Source organism: Sinohyriopsis cumingii, chromosome 4, assembly GCF_028554795.1.
Source record: "Sinohyriopsis cumingii isolate HCF-2022 chromosome 4, ASM2855479v2, whole genome shotgun sequence".
Taxonomy (NCBI): Eukaryota; Metazoa; Mollusca; class Bivalvia; order Unionida; family Unionidae; genus Sinohyriopsis; species Sinohyriopsis cumingii.
Window position 1 is genome coordinate 65,483,689 of NC_142964.1, and position 22,357 is coordinate 65,506,045.

The following is a 22,357-nucleotide window of genomic DNA, read 5'->3' on the forward strand; positions in this document are numbered from 1 at the left end:
GCCTAATGGATCACAAATTAAACTTTATTTTAATTATTTAATACAATTTGTAGCAATTTTAAAATTATTAAAGATCATGAGTGTCTTGGCAATTCTTCACACATATTTTCATCAACTCTTTTTTTTCTGATTTTACAAATTATTATACATAAAAGTATTAATTATGGTACAAATAAGTTCATTGTACATTACAAAATATTTGCCATTAAGCAATAACAATTAATGTTTCTTTGTATGAAAAATTAAAGATAGAAAATAACCATAAACTATTCCAGGAGTCTATTCAATGTCGGTTTCATTCTGACAAGTGAATGCTATGTTTTACGTAACTTGATTAAGTGCAGTTTGCCTGACCCTTCCCCACCCTCCAGCCTCTAAATTTGCCATTTTGCATTTTATGAATGATGACATACCAATAAATGGAGTGTATTCAAACTTATGAATAATAGACATACCATATACACTCACTTATACGCCAAGTCCAAATGCAAACAACATAGACCCTTATCTGCACTAGAAGGTCTGCGTTGTCTGTTCTACTAACTACTCCTACCTAGTTGCATAGACCAAGATCTGCCAGTGCATTAAGTGATGGCATATTCGGGTCTGTGCAGTTTGCAGATTGACTCAACTTCTAAGCAAGTATACATGGCAACCTAAGAAACCTGACTAACATTGACAGAACAAAATGCAGTCAAACCTGACAAACTAGATATAGAACTGTTTCCAATGAAATCTTAGAGTTAACTCAATTGCTGTTCTTAATGATTTTCAACATCTTTCAATAAACCGATCCAAAGTAGTACAAATGCATGCAATGGAAGTGGGCATTGGATTCAAAAGAGCTGACTAGCTCATTATATAGTCCAATTGAAAAATGTTGAAGCTGTCAATATACCCTGGGCACTGATAACATCTATCTTGATATTTGATTTCAATAATGTTATCTGTCAGATCACTGCAAAACTAATCCTATATTCATACAAATTTTTGTTTTAAGAACGCTATTGAAATGAAAATGATTTAAATTATTCAACTGTAAATGATACTTTTAATACTTTTCAAAATACAGGGATCATTGTTCTTATTTTATAAATACCTGGACAACCATATTTACCCAACTGTAAACAGGAAATGACCAAGTTCTGCTGTTTTTAAGGTTTATATTCCTACTTTGGTCATTATGCCATAACCATACAAGTTCAAATGAGTACAGCAAAAAGTATACATTACACCCTGTACTGTAACCATACAAGTTCAAATGAGCACAGTAAAAAGTATACATTACACCCTGTACTGTAACCACACAAGTTCAAATGAGCACAGTAAAAAGTATACATTACACCCTGTACTGTAAACATACAAGTTCAAATGAGCACAGTAAAAAGTATACATTACACCCTGTACTGTAACCATATAAGTTCAAATGAGCACAGTAAAAAGTGTACATTACACCCTGTACTGTAACCATACAAGTTCAAATAAGCACAGGTAAAAAGTATACATTACACTCTGTACTGTGACCATACAAGTTCAAATGAGCACAGTAAAAAGTATACATTACACCCTGTACTGTAAACCATACAAGTTCAAATGAGCACAGGTAAAAAGAATGCATTACACTCTGTACTGTAACCATACAAGTTCAAATGAGCACAGGTAAAAAGAATGCATTACACTCTGTACTGTAACCATACAAGTTCAAATGAGCACAGTAAAAAGTATACATTACACCCTGTACTGTAACCATACAAGTTCAAATGAGCACAGTAAAAAGTATACATTGCAATTAATTCTAACTACTAGTAGGACCCAGATAACTTTCTGTTGACAAGCAACTTCCTACAATGAAGGATTCCCATAAACCCCAACTTGCTTTCATTACTTGATCCCACTAATATGGAGAGAAAACAGTCTGATACTGTAACAAACAGAATCACCTTTCTAAGCTCCACTGGTTCACTGTTTTCAAGTTCTTTCACTTCTTTAAAGATCTTCTTTTTCTTTTTTACCTTCCTAGGCATCTAAATTAGTTTTGCTGACACAAATATCTTTCTGTATATTCTTAACATTCAGTGAAATCTCTTCTTCTTTATAATCATTATCCTGAAGAACAGTTTTCACATCTTGCTATTTTCAGGTGACCCTTCTTGTAGGTCAGTCTTTTCCCCTTCAATCAATCATTAAATTTCAATTCTGTAAAACCTATATTCCTTCATGTTCTGTTATTCCTTGAAATAAATAATATATTTTTTCTCTGTAAAGATTCACAATGTAAATATGTCCAAAGCAAGGCAATATGCATCTTGCACTAAAAATTTGTAGATGGCAAAACAAAACAGTATAAATCTTTCACCACCTTGAATATGACATAATGTTCTCTGAAGAAAATGGTATTTACATTCACTGAAATATATTCTTCTTTAGAATTATTATCCTAGTTGTGCACTGCCTCTATCTAGAATGCTCTCTCTCTCTGTTGTCAGTCTTCTCAAAATGTCCTCCTGTATGTTTAATCAACTGTAGTCTTAGTGAGGCAGAATGTCTTCCTCCATCTTGAAGTATTGTGGTTCATATTATTCGAAACCATTTGAAAGTATTCTTTTCTTTACCTGCCTTGTACAGTATGCATGCAGTTTCATGTTTATCATAACGGATCAACAAGTTCATATAATGATCTTCAACATTCAATATGATCTTCTGAAAGATTGCCTGACTGGTGTCTAATGGCACATCAGTACATGAATGACTATCTACTGCCAAGGCAATGTAAGTAAAGTACCTCTGAACGGAGACACACAGAACAGGGTCTCATCCAACCTAGTCTGGTCAGGATTTGTACCTGCAACCCACTGACTATGAATCAAACTAGTATACCACTGCAGCTTTCTGATGACAAAAACAATAAGTACAGCTTATACATGTTCAGCTCCAGCTGCCAGTTTTCAGTCTTGATAATCTTTAAGGTTATTCTTCTGTCTCGTGAACCCACTTCTAAGTCATCATTTATTTTCATCATGTTCACATCTTATTTTTCCACTTGTCACAGCCTATTTTCATTTTTGACACCAGGAAAATTTCACTTTACATTTGCAATGAAACATTTTTTAAATGTTATATACCAACAGGTGCATCTTTGCTTTCAAATGTCTGCCATATTTCCTTTTTGTAAAAGATATATATTATTCTGAAGTAAGAAATGGACCACTATATTCCACTTCCTATTAGACGAAAACATTTTGAAAGCATGGTACATGAAATGGTTTCAATAAAATTGTACAATCTTTTCTTGTGTCAGCACCACATCAATCATATTTTTGTAAGTTGAATCTTGTAGTCTATATTTTCAGCCATCAAACTTCAAAATAATTGAAACTTTGTTAAAAATATACACAAAAAAAGAAATTCCATGAATACTTGACAATACAGTAGTCCTATTACCTCAGTGAAAGATTGTCTCTGCTCTTAATTTTTTTTTACAAATCTTGACCTGAACATATAAATCAATACTGGGCAAACAAAGTTAAGTACAGATAAGAAATGAACAGCTATGGTGTAGCAGTTTATTATTTAAATATGAGCAAGGTCAGATCTATATGATGAGATCGATTTCAATTCAGATACCATGTGTATTGATTATCACCCTATCATTAGCGAGTCTCGTGACCTCCCCCACTAGTGCCTTCAATCACAGCTATTTACCTTATTTAACCCCATATAATGTGCATGCAACTTAACAACAGTATAGACCCATATCTGCCTTCCCATAATGCACTGGCATTAAATAGGGTTGACACTTGTTTGAAACACTTTGAAAATTATCAGCATAATCTATTATCTTCTAGTGCATTATGGGTTCAGAGATCTGGGTCTATCCTGTTCAAAGCTAGGTGTACATTCAACATAAACAAAAAGATCTGTATTCATAGCTGGCCTGGTCCTAAATGTATTGTATTTAACACAATATCTCAACATGCCTTAATAAGCACACACCCCTCTTCTTGTCATGACCCACTTACAAATATCCATTTCTACGCCAATGAGCAAAGTTTCTTTAAGCAAATTAGTAAATATGGCAATTCTGCATTATTTTCAAATACTCATTAAAAAAGACACATTTCCAGCCCCTAAAGCCCTAACAAATCTCTTAGGCACATGTGTCTTAATCCCAGCATGCCTCATGGCAAGGAAGCAGCTGTTAAAACCTGTGTAGGTAGGTAGGTAGGTAGGTAGGTATGAATCAATGCATCGGGAATCCTGAGTTTGCTGTATTTGCTGGACATTACATTTTACTGGCACATATAGTAAGCAACTGGATATCAACAATATCTGAAATGTTGTCATGAATGTACACATTTTATAAAAGTCAGCTTGCTGACTGCAAAATTGAACCTACCCTTGGAAAATCTGGGCTTGACCGAACATGAATTAAGCAATGACATAAAATATAATATGAATATATTTTAATGAAATCACATTATATTCACACTTTTTATATCTATATTGGCACCTTAAAACATATGCTGATAAATAAAGTTATAAAATAAATATATGTAAATAATACATGGAAATATATATGTGGATTAAAAAGAGTTGGTAACACCTATTCACCATAAAATGTGTGGCATGCATCAAAACAATCTTTGACATGCCAATCATTTAGAGTCAACAATCTGACAAACTGCTTGAGGCTAACTTTGGACCTGAAAGTTGGCAAATCCTGGATATGACACAAATATTACAATTAACATATAACTGATAAGTTAAAATATAAATATGTACCAGTATTCGTCAAAACTTGCTTTAAAGAGTAAATATTCACATTCACATTGTTACATCTGTGTGAGGAAATGCCACACTGACCTTGACATTGACTACATGATAGAAACAATGTCTATGATAGATAAAAGAAACTGTGTCCAATTATGTAGAAGTAGAATGTGCTACATATATATGATGAATAAAGGTGTTGATATGTATACCGTGATGAGATCATGGTGGTATAAAACTTGCAGAACATAAAGCATTTAAACTGAACAAGACCCCGTCTCAGTAAAATAGTCTGCACTGAGCTAATGTTTTATGTATTTGACCCAGACCACCTTTTTTCAAATAAAATTTATTGTAGCTATGTCCCAATTTTTCTGGACATGCCTGTGGGCAAGTGCCTTGCAAACTTGATCTTGCCCAAACCTAATCTGAGCTTTGTTCCTGAGTGGGGTAAGTGGATTTGTAAATTCCTGCTTGTTATATTCAACTGTCTTTGATTTGTTTATCCATAAATGTGTCAAATAAAAGAGCTTAAAGTAAAATTCAAAGGTCATAAGGTTTTACAAATTGTTTCTTTGTGGGACAACCAACACAGGTGTACTAACTAAACTCTCTACAGCCAAACTGCTTGAGGACTATACCAGTCACGGTCAGATGGTTAAATGGGGGTAGAGAAGTACACGAACTTTTAGTGAAAAATAGTACCATAAATTTCATTGTTTGCTACTCATTATAAGTCCTGCAAAGGAATTTCTTTTAAAAATAATCCCATAAATGAACAATTATCTCAAAGTCTATTCTAAAGACATAGCACTAATCTGTCAATCAAACCATGTGCTTTTTAACAGTCACGGTCTGTTGACATTAATCAGACCTTTAGAACAGAATATTTGTAGCCAAGGCACTAAATAAACAGAAAAAAATATACTTGTAGCAAGAACTAACCTTTATTATCATCCTCAAACTTACATTGTTTTGAGGACCTGAGAGAATAAATACTGTCACCTGAAATCCCCATTAATTAAGAGTTACACATTTTCAATGATGTAGATCTAACTGTTGTCAAACAACAAAAAAACTTTTTTGAAAATCTCAACAGTAAAATATTATTTTAGGGTGAAATTTTGAAGTACAGTTTTAAGAAAGAAAAAACTCACATTGATAAATGAACAGTTTAATAGAAGACTATGAAAGGATAATATTATAACTGAAGCAATAGATAATCTGGAACTGAAAATGACACATATTTCAAAACAATGAATACTTAAATACACAAATGTACTATTATTTGTCAGAACTCTCCATACCAACTTTGAATGCTTGTAAAGAAATTTTCACAAATATCTTTCTGCCACAAAATATTTTGGGGGGCGGAAAAATGTGAGATGCATGAGAACTTGGGGACCTATAGGTAGGTAGGTAGGTAGGTAGGTAGGTAGGTAAGTGCAGTCCAACCTGTCCCAAAGGTCACTTGTTCATTACTTTTTGTGTCTTTCAAAATAAAATGTCATTAACTTAACAATGATGAGTGAGACTCTTCTGAGAAAAAATTTTTAGAAAAATTTAAATCTGAACCTTTTTCATGCAAGAAAAATGAATGCAGAAAATTAAGGTTCAGTGTCATGAATAGACTTGATATAAGTGTCAACTCATGGTGTATAAACCTTGCATTACTTAGCATATTGAAAAAGGTATTCTACATCCAAACACAACCATAAAGTAGCAAATTAATGATATAATGAAAGAGTTTCTTCATCCAAATAAACACCGTTTTTGTTGTGTTTACAATAAAGTTTCTGCATGCCTAAGTAGCTTTGGAACAGAAGCAAAATTAAACACCTAGGTCAGCAAGATCAAGGATTGACTCAGGTAATAGTTTTGTATTAGTCTAACAGAACACAATTACCACTTTAGCAATCGGCAAGTCTTCATAACTGGCAAATTTACCCAAATAATAGCATGTGTTTGATAAAAGTTGTTATTATCATTCTTAAATGTATATAAATTACTGCAAATCATTATCATTTGTTTTCATTTTTAAATAAACAAATGCATTATAATTATATCTTTAGAAAATTATTGGTAATATTGCAGAATATATATTCATGACTTATTATAAACTGGATCAAAGTATACTACATCACCTTGCAAATACTGCATATCAGGCACTAAATTACATCAACCCATGTTGCCTTTTGTAAACTACATGCAGATCAGGGTCAACGTCAATTGAATGCTGTTTGCTATAATGAACTAGCACAGTAATGAATTAGTAATGGTGTTCATTTTTGTTAAATTAATTCTCAAAGCACAGCTTGAAATGATGTCATCATTACACTAATGTCACTGTTGTGACATCATTGTTTAGTTATGTTTATCACACAACAGACTGGAACTAAAATAATCTGGTTACGGCTCCTGTCTCTTACTTTTTAAATAAATGCTTACACAATTTTAACAATTGCTATAACAGTCCAATGAAAGAAAATGATTTAGTCAATGAAAAATAAACAAGACATTTATTAACTGCTATAAATGTTCCATGCAAACTTTCTGTTGAAAAAAAACAAAGTGATCTCACTCGTGTCACACTGACAAAATTCATAGAACAACATATTTCTATATGTGTATTTCACACAATGAGTCTGTGGTCTTCAAGCTATGCAAAGTGGAAGAATCTGTAAATATTCAGTCAACTATTATTCTGTATACAATTGATGACAGGGTACTTTTTCCCAATCTTCTCCATGTAATTACCCTTACTTTGTAATAAGCATTCAACTATGAGAAGCACAAGAAAATCAACACAATCTATACATTTCTTTACTAATTTTTGATTTTTTAATGCTTAGCTATGTACAAATAACAGTTGTTACAACTATTAAATACTCCTGCATATCCTATCATCACTAATATGCCAGCAGCTTAACAGCGTGACTGAATGTACACTATTCACAACTGGATGGGCATTACATGCAATCATCATTAATCTGTCAGCAGATTAACAGTGTGACTGAATGTACACTATTCACAACTGGATGGGCATTACATGCAATCATCATTAATCTGTCAGCAGATTAACAGTGTGACTGAATGTACACTATTCACAACTGGATGGGCATTACATGCAATCATCATTAATCTGTCAGCAGACTAACAGCGTGACTGAATGTACACTATTCACAACTGGATGGGCATTACATGCAATCATCATTAATCTGTCAGCAGATTAACAGTGTGACTGAATGTACACTATTCACAACTGGATGGGCATTACATGCAATCATCATTAATCTGTCAGCAGATTAACAGTGTGACTGAATGTACACTATTCATAGCTGGATGGGCATTACATGCAATCATCATTAATCTGTCAGCAGATTAACAGTGTCTGAGTGTACTCCATTCACAGCTTGATAGGTATTACACACACACACACACACAATCATCATTAATCTGTCAGCAGCGTAAGAGAATGTCTGATTGTACTCAATTCACAGCTGGATGGGTGTTACATAGATGCAATCATCATTAATCTGTCAGCAGCTTAACACTGTGTCTGAGTACTCCATTCACAGGTGGATGGGTATTACACACACACAATCATCATTAATCTGTCAGCAGCATAACAGAATGATTGTATTCAATTCACAGCTGGATGGGTGTTACACAGATGCAATCATCATTAATCTGTCAGCAGCTTAACACTGTTTCTGAGTACTCCATTCACAGGTGGATGGGTATTACACACACACAATCATCATTAATCTGTCAGCAGCGTAACAGAATGTCTGATTGTACTCTGTTCACAGCTGGATGGGTGTCACATGCAATCATCATTAATCTGTCAGCAGCTTAACACTGTGTCTGAGTATTCCATTCACAGCTGGATGGGTATTACACACACACGATCATCATTAATCTGTCAGCAGCGTAAAAGAATGTCTGATTGTACTCTGTTCACAACTGGATGGGTGTCACATGCAATCATCATTAATCTGTCAGCAGCTTAACACTGTGTCTGATTGTAGTCTGTTCACAGCTGGATGGGTGTCACATGCAATCATCATTAATCTGTCAGCAGCTTAACAATATGTCTGAGTGTACTCTGTTCACAGCTGCATGGGTGTTCACAGATGCACTCATCATTAATATGTCAGCAGCTTAACACTGTGTCTGAGTGTGCTCAATTCACAGCTGGATGGGTGTTACAAACATGCAATCATCATTAATCTGTCAGCAGCTTAACCCTAAGTGTATGCCATTCACAGCTGGATGTGTTGTACACATGCAATCACCATTAATCTGTCAGCAGCTTAACACTGTATCTGAGTACTCTATTCACAGCTGGATGGGTGTTACACACAAGCAATCATCATTAATCTGTCAGCAGCTTATGCAACAATGTACTGGATTTACAGATGGGTGGGTGTTATGCACAAATGAATATTGAACATAGGAACAACTGCATTTCTGCTTCAGCAGCACAAAGAAAGATGGTCTACACAAAATAATTGGCACAAATTTAACATATTTCAGCATCTACCATGTTTTTGGAGTGAATTTAGTCCTTAAATGTTCATCATGTTGAAGAGTGTTGGACTAACAATGACTGGCTTAGCAAGATTGGGTATGTCAGTGAATTTATATTTGACATCATGAAAAACAATAACCTGGTAGATCATATGCAACCAAATGTCTTTATCACAGGTGATTTGCAAACATGAAGAAGACATTTTCACCCAAAATATTTCCCAAATTAATAAATCAAGTAAAAATATCAATCAAAGTATTGTCTAATGAACCTTCTCTGTCTTTATCCTGTCCACCTACGGAACTGAATAAAATTAACATTTAGAAAGAAAATTAGATTGGTAATAAAGTCAGCAGTACAGGCATGGTACAACAGTGCTATGGATAATGTCAAAGTCACAATCTGTAAGGCAGACTCTCTCATGATAAAGCCAGTGCAATTAATCAGAAATCTATCGTAATGAGACATCTACAGAAGACGAGAATCAAATTTATATATAATTTAAATATTTTCTTTTCAAAAGGATTAGGTTGCAATTCAATACAATTTTGTCTAAGAAAAAGAACATATCAGCCATGAACAATAATTGCATCAAACTGGCTGACAAATGGGTAAAGAACCAAACATAAATATGATTAAATACAAGAAGTGAAAAAACTTTAAAATTCCATATGCTAGGCATGGCTATGCTTCATCCCCACAATAGGAATGACTATCCTTCATCCCTACATTAAGAATGATTATCCTTCATCCCTAAATTAGGCCTGACTATCCTTCATCCCTACATTAGGCATGACTATCCTTCAGTCCTACATTAGGCCTGACTATCCTTCATCCCTACATTAGGCATGACTATCCTTCAGTCCTACATTAGGCATGACTATCCTTCATCCCTACATTAGGCCTGACTATCCTTCACTCCTACATTAGGCCTGACTATCCTTCACTCCTACACTGGCATGACTATCCTTCATCCCTATATTAGACATGACTATCCTTCACTCCTACATTAGGCCTGACTATCCTTCACTCCTACATTAGGCCTGACTATCCTTCACCCCTACATTGGCATGACTATCCTTCATCCCTACATTAGGCATGACTATCCTTCACTCCTACATTAGGCCTGACAATCCTTCACCCCTACATTAGGCATGACTATCCTTCATCCCTACATTAGGCCTGACTATCCTTCACCCCTACATTGGCATGACTATCCTTCATCCCTATATTAGACATGACTATCCTTCACTCCTACGTTAGGCCTGACTATCCTTCATCCCTACATCAGGCCTGACTATCCTTCACCCCTACATTGGCATGACTATCCTTCATCCCTACATTAGACATGACTATCCTTCACTCCTACATTAGGCCTGACTATCCTTCACCCCTACATTGGCATGACTATCCTTCATCCCTATATTAGACATGACTATCCTTCACTCCTACGTTAGGCCTGATGATCCTTCATCCCTACATTAGGTATAACTATCCTTCATCCCTTCATTAGGCATGAGTATCCTTCATCCCTACATTAGGTTCGACTATCCTTCATCCCTACATTAGGCATGACTATCCTACATTCATATAATTGGCATGACTATCCTTCATCCATACATTTGGCATGACTATCCTTCATCCCTACATTAGGCATGACTATTCTTCATCCCTTCATTTGGCCTGACTATCCCTCATCCATACATTAGGCATGACTATCCTTCATCCTTACATAAGGCATGACTATCCTTCATCCATACATTAGGCATGACTATGCTTCATTCATATAATTGGCATGACTATCCTTCATCCCTACATTAGGCATGACTATCCTTCATCCCTTCATTATGCAGGACTATCCTTCATATAATTGGCATAATAGGCATGACTATCCTTCATTCATATAACTGGCATAATAGGCCTGACTATCCTTCACTCCTACATTGGCATGACTATCCTTCATCCCTACATTAGACATGACTATCCTTCATCCCTACATTAGGCATGACTATCCTTCATCCTTACATTAGGCATGACTATCCTTCATCCCTAAATTAGGCCTGACTATCATTCATCCCTACATTAGGCACAATTATGCTTCATTCATATAATTGACATAACTATCCTTCATCCCTATGTTAGGCATGACTATCCTTCATCCCTACATTTGGCATCACTATCCTTCATCCCTACATTAGGTTCGACTATCCTTCATCCCTACATTAGACATGACTATCCTTCATTCATATAATTGGCATGACTATCCTTCATCCCTACATTAGGCTTTACTATCCTTCATCCCTACATTAGGTTCGACTATCCTTCATCCCTATATTGGACATGACTATCCTTCATCCATACATTAGGCATGACTATCCTTCATCCCTACATTAGGTTCGACTATCCTTCATCCCTATATTGGACATGACTATCCTTCATCCATACATTAGGCATGGCTAACCTTCATCCCTATTCTAGGCACAACTATTCTTCATCCCTATAATTGGTATCACTATCCTTAACCCCCACATTAGGCATGACTATCCTAAATCCTTATATTAGGCATGACTATCCTTCATCGATATAATTGGCATGACTATCCTTCATCCATACATTAGGCATGACTATCCTTCATCCCTACATTAGGCATAACTGTCTTTTATCCCAACAGTAGACATGACTATCCTTCATCCCTACATTAGGCAAGATTATCCTTCATCCCTACATTAGGTTTGGCTATCCTTCATCCCTACATTAGGCTAGACTATCCTTCATCCCTACATTAGGTAAGACTATCCTTCATCCCTACAATAGGCCTGACTATCTTTCATCCCTACATTAGGCAAGACTATCCTTCATCCCTACATTAGGCATGACTATCCTTCATCCCTACATTAGGAGTGACTATCCTTCATCCCTATAATTGGCAGGACTATCCTTCATCCATATACCTGGTGTGACTATCCTTCATCCATATAATTGGCATGACTATCCTTCATCCCTACATTAGGCCTGACTATCCTTCATCCTTACATTAGGCATGACTATCCTCATCCATATAATTGGCATGACTATCCTTCATCCCTACATTAGGCATGACTATCCTTCATCCTTACATTAGGCATGACTATCCTTCATCCCTACATTAGGCCTGACTATCCTTCATCCATATAACTGGCATGACTATCCTTCATCCATACATTAGACACAAGTATCCTTCATCCATACATTAGGCATGACTATCCTTCATCCCTATAACTGGCAGGACTATCATTCATCCATATACCTGGTGTGACTATCCTTCATCCATATAATTGGCATGACCATCCTTCATCCCTACATTAGGCCTGACTATCCTTCATCCTTACATTAGGCATGACTATCCTCATCCATATAATTGGCATGACTATCCTTCATCCCTACATTAGGCATGACTATCCTTCATCCTTACATTAGGCATGACTATCCTTCATCCCTACATTAGGCCTGACTATCCTTCATCCATACATTAGACACAAGTATCCTTCATCCATACATTAGGCATGACTATCCTTCATCCCTATAACTGGCAGGACTATCATTCATCCATATACCTGGTGTGACTATCCTTCATCCATATAATTGGCATGACTATCCTTCATCCCTACATTAGGCCTGACTATCCTTCATCCTTACATTAGGCATGACTATCCTCATCCATATAATTGGCATGACTATCCTTCATCCCTACATTAGGCATGACTATCCTTCATCCTTACATTAGGCATGACTATCCTTCATCCCTACATTAGGCCTGACTATCCTTCATCCATATAAATGGCATGACTATCCTTCATCCATACATTAGACACAAGTATCCTTCATCCATACATTAGGCATGACTATCCTTCATCCCTATAATTGGCAGGACTATCCTTCATCCATATACCTGGTGTGACTATCCTTCATCCATATAATTGGCATGACTATCCTTCATCCCTACATTAGGCCTGACTATCCTTCATCCTTACATTAGGCATGACTATCCTCATCCATATAATTGGCATGACTATCCTTCATCATTACATTAGGCATGACTATCCTCATCCCTACATTAGGCAGGACTATCCTTCATCCATATAATTGGCATGACTATCCTTCATCCCTACATTAGACATGACTATCCTCATCCATACAGTTGGCAGACTATCCTTCATCCCTACATTAGGCATGACTATCCTTCATCCCCACATTAGGCATGACTATCCTTCATCCATATAAATGGCATGACTATCCTTCATCCCTACATTAGGCATGACTATCCTTCATCCATACATTAGGCATGACTATCCTTCATCCCTACAATAGGCATGACTATCCTTCATCTCCACATCAGGAATGACTATCCTTCATCCATATAATTGGCATGACTATCCTTCATCCATACATTAGGCATGACTAGCCTTCATCAATACATTAGGCATGACTATCCTTCATCAATACATTAGGCATGACTATCCTTCATCCATATACCTGGCATGATTATCCTTCATCCATATAATTGGCATGGCTATCCTCATCCCTACATTAGGCATGACTATCCTTCATCATTACATTAGGCATGACTATCCTTCATCCATACATTAGGCATGACTATCCTTCATCCATATAACTGGCATGACTATCCTTCATCCCCACATCAGGCATGACTATCCTTCATCCATATAATTGGCATGGCTATCCTCATCCCTACATTAGGCACGACTATCCTTCATCCATACATTAGGCATGACTATCCTTCATCCATATAATTGGCATGACTATCCTTCATCCATACATTAGGCAAGACTATCCTTCATCCATACATTAGGCATGACTATCCATCATCCCTACAACAGGCATGACTATCCTTCATCCCCACATCAGGCATGACTATCCTTCATCCATATAATTGGCATGACTATCCTTCATCCCTACACTAGGCACAACTATCCTTCATCCCTACATTACACATGACTATCCTTCATCCCTACAATAGGCATGACTATCCTTCATCCCCACATCAGGAATGACGATCCTTCATCCATACATTAGGCATGACTAGCCTTCATCCCTACATTAGGCATGACTATCCTTCATCCATATAATCGGCATGACTAGCCTTCATCCCTACATTAGGCATGACTAGCCTTCATTCCTACATTAGGCATGACTGTCTTTAATCCCAACAGTAGACATGACTATCCTTCATCCGTACAGTAGGCATGACTATCCTTCATCTAAACAGTAGGCAAGACTATCCTTCATCCCTACAACAGGCTTGACTATCCTTCATCCCAATATAAATTAGGCATGACTATCCTTCATCCATACAGTAGGCAATACTATCCTTCATCCCTACAACAGGCTTGACTATCCTTCATCCCAATATAAATTAGGCATAACTACCCTTCATCCATACAGTAGGCATGACTATCCTTCTTCCATACAGCAAGCAAGACTATCCTTCATCCGTACAAAAGGCTTGACTATCTTTCATCCCAATATAAATTAGGCATAACTATCCTTCATCTGTACAGTAGGCATGACTATCCTTCATCCATACGGGATGCATGATTATCCTTCATCCATACGGGAGGCATGACTATCCTTCATCTGTACAGTAAGCAAGACTATCCTTCATCCATATAGTAAGCAAGACTATCCTTCATCCCTACAACAGGATTGACTATCCTACATACCAACATAAATTAGGCATGACTATCTGTCATTCCTACATTAGTGTAGGCTTGGTTATCCTTCATGTCTACATTAGGGATCACTATCTCTTATACCAGAAGTAGGCTTGACTATCCTTTATTCCTAAATTAGGCATGACTATCTTTCATCCCTGACTAACCTTCATCCCTATATATATTAGCCCTGACTATTCTTCATCCCTATATAAAGTAGGCACATTACTATCCTTCAGCCCTATAATAGGCAAGACAATCCTTCATCCCTGCCTACGGCATAACTATTCTTCATCCCTATATTAGACATGACTATCCTTCACTCCTACATTAGGCCTGACTATCCTTCACCGCTACATTAGGCCTACTATCCTTCACCCCTACAGTAGGCATGACTATCCTTCATTCCTATATATATATATATATAAGGCATAACTATTCTTCATCTCTACATTAGGCAAGACTATCCTTCATCTCTACATTAGGCATGACTATCCTTCATTCATATATATATATTAGATAAGACTATTCTTCATCCCTACAGTAGGTATGACTCTCCTTCATCCCTACAGTAGGCATGACTATCCTTCATTCCTGTATATATTAGGTATGACTATTCTTCATCTCTACATTAGGCATGACTATCCTTCATTCCTATATATATTAGGTGTGACTATTCTTCATCCCTACATTAGGCATAACTATCCTTCATCCCTACAGTAGGCATGACTATCCTTCATTCCTATATATATATATTAGGTGTGACTATTCTTCATCCCTACATTAGGCATAACTATTCTTCATCTCTACATTACGCATGACTATCTTTCATTTCTATATATATATTAGGTATGACTATTCTTCATCCCTACATTAGGCATAACTATCCTTCATCCCTACAGTAGGCATGACTATTCTTCATTCTTATATATATATATATATATATATATATATATATATATATATATATATATATATATATTAGGCATAACTATTCTTCATCTCTACATTAGGCATGACCATCTTTCATTTCTATATGTATATTAGGTATGACTATTCTTCATCCCTACATTAGGCATAACTATCCTTCATCTCTACATCAGGCATGACTATCCTCCATTCCTATATATATTAGGTATGACTATTCTTCATCTCTACATTAAGCATGACTATCTTTCATGCCTACAACAGACATGATGTATATAAAGTAGAATTGCTAACGCTCAAAGGGCTGTGGGCCAAACGTTTTTGTTTGAGTTCATGGCTGTTTCATATAAACTAGAACTGAAAAAGCTCAAAGGGATATGGGCCAAAAGTGTTCGAGTTCATGGCTGTTTCATATAAAGCAGAAATGCATAATCTCGAAGAGCTAAATGTCAAAAGGATGTGGGCCAAAAGTCATTGTTTGAGTTCATGGCTGTTCAAGATTTCAGGGATGCAGGAAAAATGATGTTTAATGATGATACTGAAGAATAAATTACTCTAATGGAAATCTGTTAAATAATTAATGTTGATGTTATCAAGGTTATAATGTTCTTACAAATATTGATACTTTTATGAGTTTTATTTTATGTCAGTTTTATGCCTGCTATAATCTAATCTGAGAATTAACAAAGAGTCTCTGACTGACCGTGACCCTCTTCATGTCAAGCTGTTTGAGCTGCTGCATGTGTCGCAGCACGATCTGCTTGTAGTACTGGTCATTTGTCAGGGGGTTCCCATCCAGAGTCACCTCTGACAAGCTATTAGACTCCCCTAGACAGGCAATGTCCTCAAAACTGAAACATACAAAAGGAAGGCTTCATAAGCAATTACAAATTTTAAGTGACATCATAAGCTTTCATAATTATTTCCATTGAAATAAATCACTGACCACCATTATACAGGTCACATACCGATGAGTAATAGGAACTCAGTACAATTTAATAAAGCCTAAGTGTCTTAAGAATAGAAAAATGTGGGGAGAGAGGGTTAACAACACATCTGTACAATCTTGGCCACATGTGTTGAATAAATTTCAGTAACCCCAAAAAGGTGCACAGAACAAAGATAAAGGCAAGAAAGGAAAAAACTCTTAAAATACAAAAGTCAAATTTTTTAGCTCTTTTAAAAATGCCCAAGATCTCCTTAGCTGGACATGTTCCTGGGTAAAAATGTCACCTCTTACAACATCTGACCTATTCTACATCCCTGAGACTGACAGAGGGGTAGGGGGTGGGATACATATGGCCTATTCTACATCCCTGAGACTGACAGAGGGGTAGGGGATAGGATAGATATTGTGAGTATCTTTTCAGAGTATGACTGGTCTCTTGAAAATAAAATAAATCTATGTACAGCTATGCTAAAACTTGTATACCAAGGAGACCAGAACAAGCTGTCCTTTATGGTCAACCTATATTATGGTCAACCATATACCGGGGGTGTGTGTGTGTGTGTGTGTGTGTGTGTGTGTGTGTTAGAACCTCAGAAGAAGTTGCAAAATTCCATATTTTCTAAACTAAAGTACACCAACATGATGGCAACAAATCATTTCAAGCATATATTAAAATAGGAACAAAACCACACTAATAAAAATTAGCATTTACCCTGAATCTGTTCCTTTGTAAATAATCTGTGACAGTGGGAATATTCCTCCTCCAAAACTTGGAGATTTGTGATCCATTCTAGCCAGCTAGCTAAGAAGCAAGCTTGCTAAACACACAACAGATCAGAAATATCAGATCATGCATGTTGAAGTATACACTTAAAGAATATGCATGGAACTGAAGATTCCATTGTCAAACCATAGCATGACATGATGTGATCCAACACCACTATTTTGAAGAACAATTTGAAGGAATTAATATTTCCTGCTATCCAACATAGGAGATACAATTCCAACACATGCTGAAAAATACACTGATAATTTTGTGTCAAAAACTGGAAAGTGTAAAGCTTTTTACTTCTAGAATGCAAGTAATACCAATAAATGCTATATCCTCACATTGCATGTGATCAGCATATTTCTCCAAGCTGCCTGATCTATTACTTAAGGATCAAGAATTATTGCACAAGACACAGGGTTGAAGAAACGTCAGATTTTTATACTTTTCCAGAATCAATACTGCATAGTTTTCCTTTTTCTTCTGCATAAAATTCTGTGCAAGTATGCTAAAATTTAACTTGCCCTTTGCAATTATCAGCTTGCCCAGGGCTGCTGGGCAGCGTATTTATCCACCACTGCTTTGCATTGTGAAAACAATCAAATGTTCAACACATACGGCATGTTCTTATTTACCATTTGGAATCCATGAATATTATGATATTTGTTCTTTCTTGGCTTCATATCAACTTATTAATCTATATCAAACCACAGGTGACTAGAATAAATCTAAATGTAGTTCAACATAGTAACATTTACACCTACAGATCTCAATTCCATTTCTATAAATCTTTCTTTCATTATCTCAATGACAATCTAGCCAAGTCTATCAATTGAATCAGTACAATGTAGCCCCTTTCTAGAGGTTCTAATTTATACATCAGGTGAAGGCAACTATGAAACTTTAAAGGACAGTATTTGATCAACTTAGTGTTAAAAAAGTAGAGAAAATGTCACTCGGTATCCAACAGGTCATACAATATTCAGAGGCTATTATCAGGAACAGCCTTGTGAGTATACATGAAAACTGGTTCATATTTAATTTATCAAATATATCTGCAAAATCATTATGCATAAAGCTCAATAAAGATATTGACATATCTATCCTAGTAAAGAAATGAGTAAACATCTGCCAAGATATAACAAAAAATCACAATTCTTCTTTCATATACACTTGCTTTGACATGCACACCTAAGAATAAACTTCAAGTGTAGTACAGCAAGCACATTCTCTACAACATTTCAGTGTAAGACTGTCTTAAATATGATGACTTTTTAAGCACCTGTAGGACCTGAATTACTGGCAATCCAAAATTAAGATGCTGTTTCATATAAAAATCGTAAAGTTCAGAAAACTTTCAAGAAACTGTTCCTAATATCTCCATGTTTTTTCCCTTTTGCATTCAGCTCAATGAATGTTGGGAAAGGATCCATCACAGTTATGAATACATCTTTGACGAAATCTTCTCAGTATCAATGTATTAATAAATAATCCATGTTTAGTTTATAAACATGTATTTCCTCTTCAATTGGGCTACGAAACAATTTGACATGTTTTGTATATGTCATATTCAAATTGTACCTAAACAGATTCAACATATATGAATCATTTAATTAGCTCCCAACAGAACATAAATACATTAGTTAAATGCGTGTCTCACATGGATCTTTAAATACACATGGTCAAATAACTTAATTTTATCAATTACAATGACACTCTATTCACCTATTTCTTTACCTACATTTGTGCTATTATAATTAAAGACTGTCAAAACGGTAACTTCAATCCAAATTGTCAGAAACCCAAGCAGTTGTACACCATACCTTGAAATAAAGACTGGAGTATTTTCTTTCACAGAAGTTGAACTCTAAAAACATTTCTATCTGTGGTTTGAACCTTAGAATAATACTGTGTTTCTATCTGACACTTCTTTTGTTTAACTTTAATTTGATGAAAAGAAATAATCAAAACCCTTGAGCTAGACACACAAAACAATTGTAAACAAACCATGTTTTGTTCTTTGATGGGAACTGACAACTGCTGAATAAGGAAAATTACTGGTTTAGTACTGAAAAAACATCTATCGGACAAAGATTTTATTTTTCTGTCAGTTAACCATAATCAGTGTGTAAAATTTGACTGAATACACAACTATCCTGCTGATCTTCACAGAGCTGTAACAAAAAACCCGATTATTCATTATAGAAACAATTATGACAAATCAAATTATTAACATTAATTTTATCTTGCATATTAAGGAATAAGAATACTTTGTACAGAATGTTTTAGTTCTGTGTATTAGTGTTTTATGGCATATCAACATGTGTACAGAATGTTTTAGTTTCATGTATTAGTGTTTTATGGCATATCAACATGTGTACAGAATGTTTTAGTTTTATGTATTAGTGTTTTATGGTATATCAACATGTGTACAGAATGTTTTGGTTTTGTGTTTTAATATTAATAGCACGTCAATATGTGTATAGGATGTTCTGGTTTTATTTTTAGTGTTGTATGGTACATTGATGTGTAAAGAATGCCTTCATTTTGTTTTTTAGTGTCTGATGGCATGTCAATATGTTTACAGAATGTTTTAGTTTTGTTTTCATATTTTTAGTGTTTTATGGCAAATCAATACATGTACAAAATGTTTGGTTTGTTTTTATGTCAGTATGTTTACCGAAGGTTTTGGTTTTGTTCTTTAGATTTTCTGGCATAACAATACATGTACAGGATGTTTTGATCTTCTTCTGAGTGTATTATGGCTCCTAAATACGTGTTTTTACTGCTGTATGGCATATAAATACATGAAGGTTTTATTGTCCTGATGAAAGCCTAGGAACAATCCAAGACAGCCGATCAAGGCTAATCTGATGGCAGGATCTGACTCCCCATCCCTCTGGTCTCAAGTCTGACATAATAATCACTGACGTACATCCCCACCCCTCTGGTCTCAAGTCTGACATACAAATCACTTGCATACATCCCCACCCCTCTGGTCTCAAGTCTGACATAATAATCGCTGACATACATCCCCACCCCTCTGGTCTCAAGTCTGACATAATAATCACTGACATACATCCCCAACCCTCTGGTCTCAAGTCTGACATACAAATCACTGACGTACATCCCCATCCTTCTGGTCTCAAGTCTGACATACTAATCACTGACATACATCCCCACCCCTCTGGTCTCAAGTCTGACATACTAATCACTGACATACATCCCCACCCCTCTGGTCTCAAGTCTAACATACTAATCACTGACGTACATCCCCATCCTTCTGGTCTCAAGTCTGACATACTAATCACTGATGTACATCCCCACCCCTCTGGTCTCAAGTCTGACATACTAATCACTGATGTACATTCCTGCCCCTCTGGTCTCAAGTCTGATACTATTCACTGACGTACATTCCTGCCCCTCTGGTCTCAAGTCTGACACAGTAATCACTGACATACAAGAGCTCTTTTTGGTATATACAACTTGACCTTTAACCTCTTAGCTCTATTTTGCTTCCAACCCATGGACAAAGAATTAACTTTTCATGCTAGCATCCAGAAAACGATTATAGTATTCAACTATCACAAAATTTTCATAAATTTATCTAGCATACTGGAAAGAGAACATTTTCAAAAGTGACATAGAATATGTACATTAGGTAAAATACATAGAATCCTAACTTAAAATTCACCTCTAGTTAGTAATCCACAATCTCAAATGCCTGGTTTTAAAAAAAAAAATCCCTTGCATCAAATTATTGCAGTCACTATAATGATCCTCTATTAGTCAATGTATAATGTAGTACATTATAAGGTGGTCTCACTATACGGTGGACTTTTCTATGGCTCCATTAACAATATTATAATAAGGGAGTACTGTACATTGTAAATTCTCTACAATCAATATGCCTAATTCATTTTCTCACAAATTTAACCTTGACTTATCTTCATAACTCCAAACTTCAAAGCCACCTTTCCCTCAGTCATTAAAAATGCCACATTTTAAAGTCTGAAATATCGATCAATATAGAGAAAAAAACCTCTCTAATTAAGCCTATAGCACTTTTTTCAGTTGAGTGATGAAAAAAAGTAAAATTAAATCTTACAACTAGTCTCCAAACCTAATAACTATAAAACAGAAGATCTCAAATGGGTAATGATTTAATACTCATTACACATGAGATTTTGTTTCATTCAATATTAAATCATCATTGCCCATTTGAGATTCTGTTTATCACAAAGTTCTAATTTAATGGAAATAGGAGTGAAAGAAGAGAAAATATCTCCATTCATTCCAACTCAAATGCTGCTCCTTTCATTTTTGTTGTGTGAAAATAGTCCCTGGAATTTTGTGTGTTCTAAAACTAGTAAAATGTATTAGGATAATTTTAAACAAATATAACTGAAAGGGAAACTGTCATTCCAAATAAAAAGAATACTTGACTCAAACAACATAATTTTTCAACACTGAATGTGTGTACAAAAATTCAATATGACGCCACATACATTAGTTAGGTTGGAGAATGTTTAACGACGAGAGTGTCTCAATATCAGTTTCACTTCTAAGGATTCAAACTGTTGGATATTCATGTGATGGGATGATTATGGATGCAGATTTTCCAGATCTACAGTAATGTATTTATGGATATTTGCATTATTTGATCTGGACAGTAGACTAAAGCAGACACAGAAAAA

General features: G+C 35.6%; 1 protein-coding gene across 4 annotated transcripts in view; it reads right to left on the reverse strand.

Moving 5' to 3' along the window:
- LOC149801354 (leucine-rich repeat-containing protein 49-like) overlaps window positions 1-22,357 on the reverse strand; it is a 170,828-nt gene that overhangs the window by 66,534 nt on the left and 81,937 nt on the right. For all 4 annotated transcript variants that reach the window (XM_089955411.1, XM_089955409.1, XM_089955408.1 and 1 more), the window contains one exon: window positions 16,646-16,793. In XM_089955411.1, coding sequence (XP_089811537.1) covers window positions 16,646-16,793 — 148 coding nt within the window. The remainder of the gene's footprint in view (window positions 1-16,645; window positions 16,794-22,357) is intronic.